We start from the raw sequence: 15826 nt of genomic DNA on the forward strand, positions 1-15826 counted from the left end.
AATGGCTCGTTAATTGTTAATTGCTTCTTTCTCAATTTTCTTCCCTCTCTTCTTGACCAGTTTGAATTTCTAGAAGTTGACTTTTGCCCATTACAGTATACCAGTATCTATAATTTAGAAGTTGACTTTTTTCATAAGAAGGAGCCTTTGAACAACGATAAAAATATCTCCGTATGATTTATAGGTCATGTGTTCGAGCCGAGAAACAACTCTAATGCTTGCATTAGGGTAGGGTGTTTACATTACACCTCTTGAGGTGAGGTCCTTCCCAGATCTTGCATGAATACGAGATGATTTGTGTACCGAATTATCCTTTTTGTACTTTCTTTCATACCATTCTTTGGTACGACTTTAATTGTAATGCAAGACAATCCACGAATGGCCCAATTACAGGCAGAAGGCAAATATATATTCCACAAATGAAGTGGAACGAACTATAACATATATACCTTGTGCATTTGTAATAACCAAAACTACATGACAATAATGAATGCCTCAAAGTTCCTCATGTTGAGTGCTATAGCACTTATACTTGTCTCTGCAATCTTGGCCTCCGACTCTGATGATGAGAATAATGTGATTAAACCAGCTCCTATACCAGGGTCCAAAGATGTCCTCTCTAAAGCCGAGTTAATCCAATTGAAAGGAGCATTTGGAGCAGAAAGTGTTGCTTTTGATCCAAATGGTGAAGGACCCTATACTGGTGTTGCCGATGGCCGCATTCTTAAGTGGCAACCACATTCTCAGACTTGGGTTGACTTTGCAGTCACCTCTTCCCAAAGGTACGCATAACGCCCTTTAATTTACTGTTGCATTTGAGTTTCTACTCTTTTCTTTGTGCCAGTAAAATTTGAACCAAGCGATTCCCTGCTTGATCAGTTCGATAATCCCTAGCAAGTTTGAGATACAAATTGGGCAGAGGGTATTGCATTTTCCTCTCTATGCTAAAACATACTCTATATATGAGTACTTTTTTGTTACGTGAAGCAGTCCAAGTACAACAACAACGACGACGACCCAGTATAATCCCATAAATGGGGTCTGGGGAGGATAATATGTACGCAGACCTTATCCCTACCCCGAAGGGTAGAGAGGCTGTTTCCAGGAGACCCTCGGCTCAAAAAGCAACAGGAGCCGATATATTAGTACCATAAAAATGCATAATAAAATAACAACAATAGCAATACAAGAGATATTGAAATACAGAATACGAAATACGAAAAAGATGGCTGGTATAGTAAAACTAGCAGGTAAAGCCCTGCATCAATAGACGACCAATGACATTCTTAGTCTAACTCCTAACTGGCTAGTCTCACTCTATTGTGCTGTAGAAATATTTACAACTCTCCCCTAACCTACAACCTTAATACTCGACCTCCATAATTCCCTGTCAAGGGCCATGTCCTCAGTAATCCTAAGTCGCGCCATGTCCTCTCTGATCACTTCTCCCCAATACTTCTTAGGTCGTCCTCTACCTCTCCGCGTGCCCACTACAGCCAGTCGCTCACACCTCCTCACCGGTGCATCAGTGCTCCTCTGAAGCAGTCCAAGTATAACTTTTAATTTCATGTACTTAATATTTGGCCTTCAAAATAACTAGGATTCTAGGATAAGTCAATAAGCTCCAAGAAGCTTTTATATTCATCTACGAATGCAATGCAGTGGTCAAAGCGACTCACTATTAGTTAATGTTTCAACTAAAATAAATGACACATTTCTATTTTGGAAATAAGTCAACTTTAAACTTTTTATTTTATCCTTAATGAGAAAATTTTTATAACCACATAAATGTTATGACCCCGCAAAGCTTTTATCCCTTAACCTTTTAAGACCACAAATTGTAAAAGTATTTTTTTTTTTTAAGCTTTGTGCCGAGTCAAACTACCTCATCTAAATTGACAGAGGAAATAGTATATATAGTTATGCTTTTTGCGCACAATATATTTTCCATATATCCTCTCCTTCTCAGTTAGAATGTTCCACCTTAATTTCCTTGTTTGGCATGTCCCGAAATAATGCCTATTTTTGCTTAAGAGGTTCTAACACAGTTAAATAAGACGAGGGGTAATGAAACCAACTTTTACTATATTAAATATAACAATCTCTATCACGTTGTACCCACAAGCTTAAAAGTCAACTTCTGACTCTTTCACAAGATGTCCCACAAATACTGAAAAACCACTTTTTCAATGATCTATCGTGAATTCCATTAATCTTTAACTTATTACTGTTCACAAATAGAGTACTTTCAATAAAACAAGATTCTGGTTTTTTGAACGTAATTAGCTTCGTGAATCTGGATTTTCCTGTTATTTCCATATATAGATGTCCGCGGATTTCTCAAGCTGAAAAATTCTGATAAAACTTTTGTTATGTTAAAGGGAGAATTGTAGCAGGCCATCTGCTCCTGAAATGGAGCATGTATGTGGAAGACCACTGGGCTTACGATTTGATCATAAAACTGGGGATCTCTACATTGCTGATGCCTACTTTGGACTCCATGTTGTGGGACCTACTGGTGGATTGGCTACCCCACTTGTCCAAGATTTTGAAGGCCAACCTCTTCTCTTCACAAATGATCTGGATATTGATGACCACGACGATGTTATTTACTTCACGGATACAAGCACAATCTACCAGCGCAGGTAATTAATTCTTTTTATTCATAACTGCATATTTACAATATAAGTGTGTTGATCAATTAGACCTTTAGATTAATTACCATTGACCTCCTCGTTTCTGTAATTCATAGATAAATTAGGTCAAATTTCGATTGTTGTGAAAGTACACGGAATGAATATTCTATTTTATTCTAATTCGATCTAAGAAGAAAAGCATCACGCACGGTAGGATTTGAATCTACGACATCTGGTTTTGGAGACTCATATTTTATTGAACTGAACTAAAAGTGTTTTCTTATGAGAATAAAATAGATAAGACGGTAAACAAAAAGATTCTTCTCATATGCAACATTAATACATTTTGTATGCATATACTAGAATAACATTATAATCTCAACTTCAACTACTTTTTATTCAACTCCAACCAGAATATCATTTCGCCCATAATTAAGGAATTTTCACACCCCTTAGGATATGGCCTTTCTCCGGATCTTGCATGAACACGCTGAGATGCTCTTTTCATAATTAAGGATTCTCGCACGAGTATCTTATTTTCATGTTGTATATATGTAGGCAATTTGTTGCTGCGACTGCAAGTGGAGATAAGACAGGCAGGCTGATGAAATATAATAAACCAACAAAAGAAGTAACAGTTGTACTAGGAGGCCTAGCTTTTGCAAATGGTGTAGCCTTAAGCAAAGACGGGTATTTTCTACTAGTAGCTGAAACTTCTGCATGTAGAATACTAAGGTATTGGCTTAAAGGTCCTAATGCAGGAAACCATGATATATTTGCTGAGTTGCCAGGATTTCCAGACAATGTTAGAATAAATTCAAGAGGGGAATTTTGGGTTGCTTTGCATGCAAAAGCATCACCTCTTGCACGATTAATTATATCCGATTCGTGGCTCGGGAAGACATTGTTAGGGGAATTCAATTTCCAGCAACTGCACAATTTGTTAGTCGGAGGGCAGCCACAGGCTACTGCAATTAAGTTAAGTGAGGATGGGCGAATTTTGGAGGTTTTAGAAGATGTTGAAGGCGAGACGTTGAGGTTTATTAGTGAAGTTCATGAGGAGGAAAATGGCAAGTTATGGATCAGCTCTGTTATGATGTCTTCTTTAGGAGTTTATGATTTGTCATAAAGAAAACCACTATTCTCTACCATTGTTTTAGTAAGGCGAAATGGCTTCCGGGCCACTTAAACTTGCATCAGTTTGTAAAGGCGATATATGAACTTTTGGGTTTCCCATTTGAACACCTTGAGAAAATAGATACTAATAAACACTTTTGACCGTTGACTATGCTTATGTGGCATTATTAAAGCTGATGTGGTCAATTACGTGTTAATCACGTGTATAAAGCGCATGAATACGATAAAAAATTTTAAAAAAAAGATCCACCTCTATTTATTCCTCCATGTACCCTTACCCCTGCCCCTCCCTTTTCGTCACTCATTGTCGCTACTCCTGTAATCCCTCATCCCTCCATTTCTTTTCTTCCTCCTTTATTCCCAATTAAGCCTATAATAAAAATTTTGATAAATCACACTCCAAAGCTTCATATTAAACCGTCATATTTGTTTATTCTTCAATTTTTCACTATCAATCACACTCCAATATATATGTACGTCGTGTTGAAATTATTTTCTGATTTGTTCTGGTTCGTCGGAATTCCGGTTTGATAAGGCGTATAAGAGAGAATCGGGTCCACCAGAGCGAAGAGCTGATACTGTTGTTTCAAAGAGCTTGCCTCCGACGTTGAGCTTCACATGGTCGTTGACTTGGCTTTGAATTATTGTACGTCGTGCTCCGTTGATTACACCTATATATATGTACGTCGTGCTGAAATTATCTTCTGATTTGTTGGGGAAAAATGGGTCTGATTTCGATCATGGTCGCTGCTTTGATTTGTTGAAATTATTTGTTGATTTGTTGGGAAAAGTTGGGTCTGATTTTGTGATGACCTTGCTTTTAAATTGAATTCTGTGTTCCGAAGCCTTGAAAACCTCATTTAGCATCACCTCGATTTGCATGCGCAGTTCGGACACGTAGCCGGAAAGCCTAAATATGAAAATCTATGAAAAATGATAAGTTTTGACTATAAAATGAGTTAATTTGACTTCGGTCAACGTTTTGGATAAACGGACCCGGACCCGTGATGTGACGGTCCCGGAGGGTCCGTAGAAAAATATGGGACTTGAGCGTATGCCCAGATTCGAATTCCGAGGTCCCAAGCCCGAGAAATAAATTTTTAAAGAAAATTATTTTCTGAAATTGATTAAAGGAATTTGAAATGAATTTTGATTAGAACATGTTCGTGAATTCCTTTCGCGAATGAGAATGCTAATTTAGCCCGGGAAGGGGGTGGGGCATTAAACGTACGCGAACGCGACCACATGGACGCGAACGCGAAGGCTCGAGAGGTCATTTCTCCGCGAACACAAGCCGTATTCCGCGAACGCGAAGGCCTAGCAGGCCTAACCCATCGCGAACGCGATGAGTAATTTCGCCCAGTTATTTTAAGTTCCAAAAAACAGAACACATTACAGGATTTTCATTATTTTTCATAAACTTCATCTTCTCCACACCTCTTGGGCGATATTTGAAGAGGAACTTCACCATAGCTTCATAGGTATGTAATCCTAAGCTCGTTTTCTTCCATTTTTATCAACACCCTCTAGATTTCTAGGCCTAAAACAAGAGATTAAGGGTAGAAAATTAGGGATATGGGCAGAGTTAGGGCTTTTTGATTATTTGGGAATTTGACCTCGTTTTGGGATCGAATTTCAAAACAAATTATATATTTGGGCTTGTGGGTGAATGGGTGATCGAGTTTTGGTCCGAACATCGTGTTTTGACCAAGCGGGCCGGGGGTTAATTTTTGGATTTTTGGGAAGAATGATGGGAAAGCTATAATTAAGTATTGGAATTGTATTGTTTAGCATTTATTGATGTTATTAAGTCGATTATGTATAGATACGATTGATTTGGAGCCAAATTTGAAAGGGAAAGCGGTGTTTGAGGCTTGAGTGGTCGTGGAAGTTCGAGGTAAGTATTTGGTCTAACCTTAGCTTGAGGGATTAGGAGTTGTGTCCTATTTGCTATTTGCTTCTTGTTGAGTACAACGTATATGCATGGTGACGAGTTTCTATACGTTGGTATCAAGCATGACCGTGAGTCTTATATTGTGATTTTCATGATTTTGTTGTATTATTCATGCCTTGGTGAAGATTTCTATTTGTGGTGTAAAGTTGTGGAAGAATTGTGACCTATGAACATTGAAGAGCGTCGGCTCCAGTTGTAAAAAGAATTTTGAAAGTATAAGTAATAATTGAAACTCTAGAGCATCGGATCGAGTTGTGAAGTGAATTGTGAAGTAAAAGTGAGAAAGAGAAGAGATCATTATGTTGCACCTTGCCGGGCTATTGTTGAGTTGTGGTTCCCTTGCATTGTATTCTTAATTGATATTACGGATGCTTAGGTTAATGATTCTTTGTGTTGGGTAATGATTATGGTTATAGTTGTGGTAGTTAGATGTTGGAACAAGTTTGGTTGTAGCTGAGGTAGTTAGGTGTTGTAACAAGTTTGGTTATAGCTGTTTCTCCCTTGCCGGGACGTATTACTTATGTTGTCGAATCCCTTGCCGGGATAGTGTAGACCTTATTGATCCCTTGTCGGACTCTTGTTATTATTGTTGTCAATATTATATGTGGATCGGGTTGCACGTCACAACAATATTATATGTGGATCGGGTTGCACGCCGCAATAATATTATATGTGGATCGGGTTGCACGCCGCAATACTATTATATGTGGATCGGGTTGCACGCCGCAACAATATTATATGTGGATCGGGTTGCACGCCGCAGCAATAATATATTTGGATCGGGTTGCACGCCGCAACATTGTCGTTATATTTTGGGATCGGGTTGCGCGCTGCAACAATTATTGATACAAGTGTGTTTATTTTGGATATCAGTTTCTTTTGTTCGCTTTAAATCCTAAGCTGCCCTTAGACTGTTACTCTGGATTTACTGTTATTACTGGTATACCCCCGCAACATGTTTCCCCCTCCCATCTTTACTTGCTTATTCCTGTTTTACTTTCCGATGTATATTATATAACTGCACAGGTTTATTTGGTAGTCTGGTCCTAACCTCGTCACTACTTGACCGAGGTTAGGCTAGGCACTTAGCAGCACATGAGGTAGGTTGTGTTGATACTACACTCTGCACTCTTTTGAGTAGACCCCACTGTTGTAGACTTCGGACCGCAGTGAGATTGCTGATTCTTGTTCATCAGGCAACCCGAGGTAGCCCTGCAGGCGTCCGTAGACCTTGGCATCTCGTTCTATCTACTTTCCTGTTTCTTACATGTATTTCCAGAGACAGTGTTGTATTATTTCTTTCAGACCTTTATATGTAGTATTCTTAGACCATCTGTGAAAATGTGATACCAGCTCTGGGTAGTCGAGACCCAAACGGTTGTAATAGATATTTATGTTCAGATGGCTTATTGTTTTCTTCCGCTTATGTTATATTCCGTTATTTAAATGTTATTCCTTCGTAATTGTTAAAGAGAATAAAATTGGTAAAAAAGTAGATGGTTTAATAATTGGCTTGCCTAACTCACATCAGTAGGCGCCATCACGACTCCCGAGGGTGGGAAATCCGGGTCGTGACAGATTTCAATCATGATAAAAGTTGTTCACTGCTTCATGATTTTTCTCTTTGATATTTTGAGATGGTAATTTTAGTCTTTTAGTTTTGGTGATATTTTCCTTGTAATTTTTTGTGGTAAAAGCTTTTGCAAATGGTTTATATTTTCTTGGTGAGAAGATGATAAACAATGAAAGTGAAAGGTATTGGATAGGATAAAAAAACAGAGAATCGTCGGAGCCGTTGCCGATGATAAAATCTAAAGTTTTTCAAATTGATTCCTAGTTCGATAAGGTTTTTTCCGGCGGGTTCTGAGGGAGTGGAAGGGATATGTGTAGAAAAATTTAATTTGATAAAAAAAAAAGTGGGACCTTGAACGTCCAGGTGTCAACAAAATGTGAATGAATAGATGATGTGGCTATACAAAATATTAAATAAAATCCATGTCAGCAGCAACTGAACAACACGCACCATCACAAGTGCTTATTAGTAGCCATTTTCTCAAGTAAAAGTATTCAAATGGGAAACCCAAGAGTCCATATATCGGCTTTATAAACTGATGCAAGTTTAAGTGGCCAGGAAGCCATTTCGCCTTTTAGTAACTTTGTTTTTTAATTTTTTTTTATTTCTAATGATAAACCTTTTAATTGAATTGCTAGAGAATGGATCCTCAGTATTCAATGTCTATACTAGCCTAAGTTGCTCTTCCAGCTTTGCTCCTGTCTATACTAAAACTTTCTTATTTAAACTAACAAAATTTGTAAATGGGAAAGTGGATTTATGATATTTTGTATATTAGTAGTAGTGCCCGCACGGATGCGCAAACACTAATCATATCAAATATTTAAGTTATTTGGATTGTATGTAAATAATTTTAAAATTTACATTTTCTCAGTAAATATAGATAATCATTGGATATTAACTACATGAAAAAAGTTAACAAATATTCTATTTTTCTTTTTTGATACAATTCTTGTCGGTGTCATTGGATCCTAAAAATAGTCAGGAAGTAAAATAATAACTCATATTTATGGCAAAACAATCAAATGTTGAGACAATGAATGACTCTTTAGATAAGACTTAACTCTTTTACTACTACTTGAACTCTTATTTGGTGTGTTGATATCTCTTAAAAAATATTTCTTTCTTAAAATTGCAGTTTCTAAAACATTATTTTTCAATAATAATTATTTTATAATAATGTAATTGAAAATATTATTCTTAATTCAAAACTCATTTTAGTTGGCTATCTAAAAATATTTTAAAAAAAATTAGCTAATGAATTTTCTTTACTCCATTTTGATATTTGACATTAACCATGTTAAATATCTGAGTTATTTGAATTATATGTAGATAACCTTAACATTTAAACTTTCTAAATAATTATAGATAATCGTCAGATATTAATTAAGAAATACTACATAAAAAAGATAAACTTTTTCTCAATTCTCGTAGTGATAATTTTATTTTTGCACTATTCTCATAGGTGTCATTGGAACCTAAAATAGCCAAAAAGTGAAATAATAACTCATATTTATGGCAAATCACAAAGGTTGACAGGATATAAACGGTTCTTTGATTACGATGTGACTCTCATATTACGACTTGAACTCTTATTTGGTATGATTTTATCTTTCAAAAAATATTTCTATTTTGAAATTTCAATTTCTAAAACTTTATATATATATATATATATATATATATATATATATATATATTATAATAATAATAATTATTATCTTTATAATGATGCAAGTGAAGATATTATCCTTAATATAAAATTCACTTTAATCGGCTATCTAAAAATATAAATAATTTTTTGGTCGGATTTATTTTAGCATGACTCTACTTTACGTTTATCGATATCTTTAGCCCCAGAATATGAATTTTTATACCCTACATATACAAAAAGAAATTCTTTGAATCAGTAAATGTTAAATTAGTTGATTATTATTATAAAACATTGCATATATTGTCTTAAAATTGTCAAGCAGTTTATTTTTCGACACCATACTTGGTTTAACCTCAATGCAAACTACTCAAAGTGCATTCCAATCCAAATTCGAATATCATATCAGTTTGTTAGTAATAGTGATTTTTTAAAAACGACACATAATGTAAACTTTTAAAAACATTCGAAGATATCCTTATCTTATAATCTATTTATTTGAGTTGAAAAAAATATATTTGAAATCGATGAGATTAACTTTCAAATTTTTTATACTCAACAAAGATGAAATATAAGAAGAAATTTGTTGTCATATTTTATTTCTCGTTTTTAGATCTTTCTAATATTTTTCTCAATATTTATTTTCTTTTATCTTATTTTTTATATAATTATTTCTGTTGTTACAAAAAATTAATTTATTTCACTATAAATGTGGAGTCATCACTTGTTTTTAAATTGAATTCTACATTCCGAGACCTTAAAAACCTCCTTTAACATCACCTCAATTTGCGTGTCCAGTCCGGACGCGTAGCCGGAAAGCCTAAATGTGAAAATCTGTGAAGAATGATAAATTTTTACTATAAAATGAATTAATTTGACTTCGGTCAACGTTTTGGGTAAACAGACCCGGACCCGTGATTTGACGGTCCCAGAGGATCCGTAGAAAAATATGGGACTTGGGCATATGTCCGGAATCGAATTCGGAGGTCCCATGCCCGAGAAATAAATTTTTTAAAGAAAATTATTTTCTGAAATAGTTTAAAGGAGTTGGAAATTTTGATTAGAACATGTTGGTATCAGCCCCGTATTTTGGTTCTGATGCCCGGTACCGGTCTTATATATGATTTAAGATAATTCTGTGAAGTTTGGTAAGAAACGGAATCCGTTTGACGTGATTCGGACCTTAAATGCAAAATTTGATGTTTTAAGAAGTTTTGAAATATTTCATTGATTTTGAGGTTTAATTTTTTGTTTAAGGGGTTAATTTGGCGATTTGATCGCACAAATAAGTTCATATGATATTTTTGAGTTAGTACATATGTTTAGTTTGGAGCCCTGAGGGCTCGGGTGTGTTTCGAAAGGTTTTTGAACTCATAAATGTTGCAGGTTTTTGCTGTTCCGTGCCCAGGGATTTTTCTCTTCGCATTCGCGTGGGCATACTCACGAACGCGTAAGGCAAATCTCCTAGGTGCCAAATTTCTTCTTCGCAAACGCGACGCTGGTGACGCGAACATGAGGCTAAGGAGGGATACCCTTCACGAATGCGATGGCTTATGAGCCTGGGCAGGGGGGGGGGTACTATACCTACGCGAACGCGACCACTTGGACGCGAACGCGAAGGCTCGAGGAGTTAGTTCTCCGCGAATGCAAGCCCATTTCTGCGAACGCAAAGGTCTCTCAGCCCTAGCTCATCGCGAATGCGATGAGCCTGTCGCGAACGCATAGAGCAAATTCACCCAGCTATTTTAAGTTCCAAAAACAGAATGTATTACGGGAATTCCACCATTTTTCAAAAACTTCATCTTCTCCACACCTCTTGGGCGATATTTGAAGAGGAACTTCACCATAGCTTCATAGGTATGTAATTCTAAGCTCGTTTTCTTCCATTTTTATCAACACCCACTAGATTTCTAGGCCTAAAACAAGAGATTAAGGGTAGAAAATTAGGGATTTGGGTAGAGTTAGGGCTTTTTGATTATTTGGGAATTTGACCTCGTTTTGGGGTCGGATTTCAAAATAAAATATATATTCGGGCTCGTGGGTGAATGGGTGATCGGATTTTGGTCCGAACCTCGTGTTTTGACCAAGTGGGCCTAGGGTCAATTTTTGACCTTTTGGGAAGAATGATGGGAAAACTATAATTAAGCATTGGATTTGGATTGTTTAGCGTATTAAGTCGATTATGTCTAGATACAATTGATTTGGAGTCTAATTCAAAATGAAAGGCGGTGTTTGAGGCTTGAGTTGGCCGTGGAAGTTCGAGGTAAGTGTTCGGTCTAACCTTAGCTTGAGGGATTAGGAGTTGTGTCCTATTTGCTATTTGTTTCTTGTTGAGTATGACGTATAGGCATGGTGACGAGTATCTATACATTGGTGTCGAGCATGACTGTGAGTCTTAAATTGCAATTTATTTTGTGTTCTTAAATAGTAATACGGATGCTTTAATTGATGATTCTCGATATTGAGTAAGGATTAAGTTTGTTTTCGTGGAAATTACTTATGATTGAGTATTGGTGTTAGCTGAGATGAGTAGAAGTTGGGTTAAGATTGATTATAGTTGTTTCTCCCTTGCCGGGATGTATTTACTTTTACTGTCGAATCCCTTGTCGGGATAGTGTAGCTTATTGTTGATCCCTTGCCAGGACTCTTGGTATAGTTGTTGCTAAAGGTATATAAATGTTATGTTGGATCGGGTTGCACGTCGCAACAATACTATATATGGAACGGGTTGCACGTTGCAACAATGTTATGTTGGATCGGGTTGCACACAGCAACAATGTTATATTGGATCGGGTAGCATACCGCAACCATGTTATGTTGCATCGGGTTTCATGCCGCAACAATACTATATATGGAACGGGTTGCACGCCACAACAATGTTATATTGGATCGGGTTGCACGCTGCAATAGTGATATAAATGGATCGGGTTGCACACTGCAACAGTGTTAAATGATAGGGATCGGGTTGCGCGCCGCAATAGTGTTATTATGGTTTTGTTGCAAATCTTGAATTGTTCTCTCATATTTCTCTTAAGTTTCTGCTGGATTCGATATTTCCCCCGTAGCACGTACCCCATCCCATGTTAATTGTTTATTCCTGTTTATTTTCCGCTATATATTATATAACTGCACAGGATTATCTGGAGTCTGGTCCTAGCCTCGTCACTACCTCATCGAGGTTAGGCCAGACACTTACCGGCACATGTGGTCGGTTGTGCTGATGCTACACTCTGCACTATGTGCAGATTTTGGAGCAGCTTTTGCACAGTAGCACTTTGGGAGCCTGCCTTTAGTCCAGCCAGAGATCCCGAGGTAGTCCGCAGGCCCGACGTTCTCTTCTACTTTATTATGTGGTCTGTTTTCAGTAGATTTCGAGACAGATTATATTTCTTTCAGACATTTGTTGTAGTAATCTTAGTCCGTCCGTGATATTGTGACACCGGATTCCGAGTAGAGATGTGTGTTGTCATTATCGTACTGGTCTTGGTTATTATATTAGATTAAGTTTTCTGCTTGATTTTATTTATCGTTAATATCTAAATGTTGGATACCTATTAATTCAGATTGTTAAAAAGGGTTTAAAATGAAAGAGCTAGAAATTTTATATGTTTAGTGGCTTGCATAGCCTCTACGAGTAGGCGCCATCACGACTCCCGAGGGTGTGAAATCTTGGTCGTGACAATAAAAGGGTGAGTTTTAATAAAAATTGTGTACATATGAACCTAATTATATTTTTAGTCTTTGGTTGAAATTATTTCATATTTTTATTTTGGCTTTATCTAATCAGCCTAAATAGGTGCTCACCCGACCATTTAAATTAAAAAATTGAATGATGTGTAATTTATATATAATTCATATATAATATGTGTATAATCGTTTGTTGTCGGTATATCATCTATTTATATTAGCTATAAAAAGTAAACAATAAATATGACCGGATATTATGTAAATATTCCATAAGATTTCGGCTTTTTGAGTTTATCTATGATATAACTTCTATTATAATAATTTTAAAACTCTCTACTAATGTTCAAAAATATCTTTTCTTTTTATTATATTTTAATTAAAAAAAGCAAAGAGATTTTTTGAAATAATTTGTTTGCATTTAAAAAAAAAAATTCATGTCATACCAATTTTTTCTTTATATATACTCTTTGTTACATTTAAAAGTCGTTGTAGAAACTATCAATTAGAAACCAATTTATCCCTTGTTGAGTTTGAAAAAAAAACCTTTCACATAATCTAATGATTCAAAACTAATATTCTTCAACGAAAAAAATATTATACCCTTGCAATATTGGTTTGACTACAACTAACTGAAGGGGTTTCAGCTTATATTGATCGATTTTGTGATGTTTCTTTCTCCAACATGTATGTTTACTTTATTATATATGTAAGTAAACTTTTATTTGGTTTTGTAAACTCTTTTTTGTTATTTAGATAAACATAGACGTGTACCCTATATATTACATTTATTTTAAAAGAATTTCGTTTTATTCAAATCTAGCTACAGTGTTTCAAAGAACTATACTTATAGGATTTTAAATGTGAAAGAGTTGTATAGTTATATGTCGAGATTTTTTTGCTAGAGGCGAAGTAATATTTAAATAATTATAAAAAATAACAAAAGTTCCTAGCATGATTGCATATGATCATTAACCGAATTAAGTATGATAACATGATAAAAAAGATAAATTTTATTTTTAATTTAAATTCAAATTTTAAAACTTTATCTATAAATTCAAAATTATCTTTTAATTTAAATTATATATATATATATATATAATATTTATATTTAACTAAAATAGTCAAATATAGAATAAAATTACCATATATTATTGACATTTATTAATTTGCCACTTGGCTTAACCATAATGTCAACTATATATGGTAACTTTCTTGCTTATATATATAGAGATATAAGGGAGGTTTGTAAGCTAAGATCAATCAACTAATTTTAAAATCTCTATGCCTCAATCTCAAGTTTCTAACCATATATATGCTGACACCCAAATTTGGGAGAAGTACAATTAATTTTGACCCTTTGAAAGTCCTAATAAAGTGGCTATATAAAGATATTATTTCTTTGAAAGCACCATTTTAAAAAGTTGTTCCCTAATTAAGACACAGGGTACGTATTGGTACGTATTCTAAATGGGTTTTACTTTTTAACTTTGACATTCAACTTAAATTGTGGTTGCAAGCGTACAAATTATGAATTGCTGCCTAACGCTACAATATTTAGTTAAATTAAAGCTCAAAAAGTCTATACTGCTAGTTGTTAACAGCCGCATTTGATAAGTGCTTTTACATAGAAAACCTAACTTAGCATTGGATTACCTTCTTCCTATAATAATGAGCTTTAATATATGCTCACTAAAGTTACAAGTTGATAATTGTCAAAGTAATACTTAAGAATATCACAGTAAATTTATTATATCGTTGAATACATATAGTTGGTTTAAGATTTTTTAAATCTTGAATTTATTTCCAATATCTAGATGAGTTTTCTTTAATCTAACAACAACAACAACAAATCCAGTGTACGCAGACCTTAATTACCCCTACCTTGTGAAAACAGAGATGCTATTCCGATAGACCCTCAGCTCTAGAACCCGCTCTAATGCTCTAGTTAATGAGGCTTGTGCCTTGGGCCCCAAATTTGGGGGGCCCATTTTTAAAAAATAATAGGTACAATATAATTATTTAATAAAATAAAATTTGGAGTTTTTAGTACAAAAATAGATTTTTTCATATAAAAGAAAATAATTTTTTAAAATATGTAAATAAAGTGATTGTTTGACTTACTTAAAAATGGGAAGTATGAATAATTTTTTTACCGTCTGAATTGAAATTGATTTGACAAGAAAAAATAGTATAAGCAGAAGACACTATATACTTAATCAAATACAAAGACTTGATTCTTTTTCAAATATTTATATTGTTTATAGAAAGCGAAATACATAAACGGCCCATTTAAGTTGTCCCCAACGATCAGACGGTCACCTTAACTGAGCTCATTTTCAGTTAGACACTTTAAGAGGCTATAAAGTGTTTCTTGTAAACATTTTGCGCTGACATGGCAATTCAGTTATGTCTCAATTAAAATCGGGCGCGTGAGGACTTCTATTACAGTTTTGTTTTTAATTTTCAGTTTAAATTATTTTAAGTGGGGCCCACACCACATTTAATTTTTCTTCACCCTCACTGTGTCACTCTCTTTTCTAAAGCAGACACCAAACTCACCTTCTCTTTTGTCGGCCCGGCCTTTTTTCTTCGAAATTGTTTCCACCTTCTCCCCAAAAATTTCAATACAACCAACAAACCTTCCTTAGCAAAGCCCAAGGTTGACTAGCAATAATCAGTGAAAAAGCAAGTGATTTTGTCCGAGTTCATCATGCCGCCCATTTATTAAAGCTCCAATTTATACCGAAATTAGAGAATATATTGCTTAATTGGTGAAGAACCCAGATGAGGCGGGTTCAAAAGAAACAAAATAGATATTGAAGATATATTGGGTTTCTCTTTTTGTTTTCTATTATTTCCGTCAGTCCTCCGGCCACTGCCATCGTCGTCTCAGGAATTTTCTCCGCCGCCACCTGCAAGTGATTTGCACCCTGAAAACATGTAAATGTTCACTGTCTAATATATCTTTATCATCTTAAATGTTCAGTGTCAAAAATTTATTTTACTTGTTAGAGAAAAACATGTAAGAATTATGAGAGAAGCCTATTGGAAATTTCTAGGCTTTATGTTAAAGATAAAGCATAGCTCTTGTTGGGAACATGTAGAAAAAAAATATTTAGAGAAGAAATGGAGAAAAATCAAAAATTAAAATGGGGGTGGGGTAGAGGATGAACTGTTCTTTTCCATGAAAG

The 15826-nt window shown here is 35.1% G+C and overlaps 1 protein-coding gene across 1 annotated transcript; it reads left to right on the forward strand.

Annotated features, from left to right (window-relative positions):
- The first annotated feature begins 397 nt into the window (after positions 1–397).
- Positions 398–3924, forward strand: LOC107786230 (protein STRICTOSIDINE SYNTHASE-LIKE 10-like). The gene is made up of 3 exons (XM_016607677.2): positions 398–782; positions 2382–2645; positions 3195–3924. Exons 1-3 carry the CDS (start codon positions 478–480, stop codon positions 3763–3765), a joined length of 1140 nt encoding a protein of 379 aa, XP_016463163.1. The 5' UTR covers positions 398–477; the 3' UTR covers positions 3766–3924.
- Positions 3925–15826: the final 11902 nt, after the last annotated feature.

The sequence above is a fragment of the Nicotiana tabacum genome, chromosome 16, assembly GCF_000715075.1.
Source record: "Nicotiana tabacum cultivar K326 chromosome 16, ASM71507v2, whole genome shotgun sequence".
NCBI lineage: Eukaryota > Viridiplantae > Streptophyta > Magnoliopsida > Solanales > Solanaceae > Nicotiana > Nicotiana tabacum.

Excerpts from the sequence above, each read along its gene's own strand:
- LOC107786230 (XM_016607677.2), top strand. The coding sequence starts at position 478 with ATGACAATAATGAATGCCTCAAAGTTCCTCATGTTGAGTGCTATAGCA. Across the intron at positions 783-2,381 it reads GCAGTCACCTCTTCCCAAAG|GGAGAATTGTAGCAGGCCAT; the intron begins GTACGCATAACG and ends GTTATGTTAAAG. Across the intron at positions 2,646-3,194 it reads AGCACAATCTACCAGCGCAG|GCAATTTGTTGCTGCGACTG; the intron begins GTAATTAATTCT and ends GTATATATGTAG.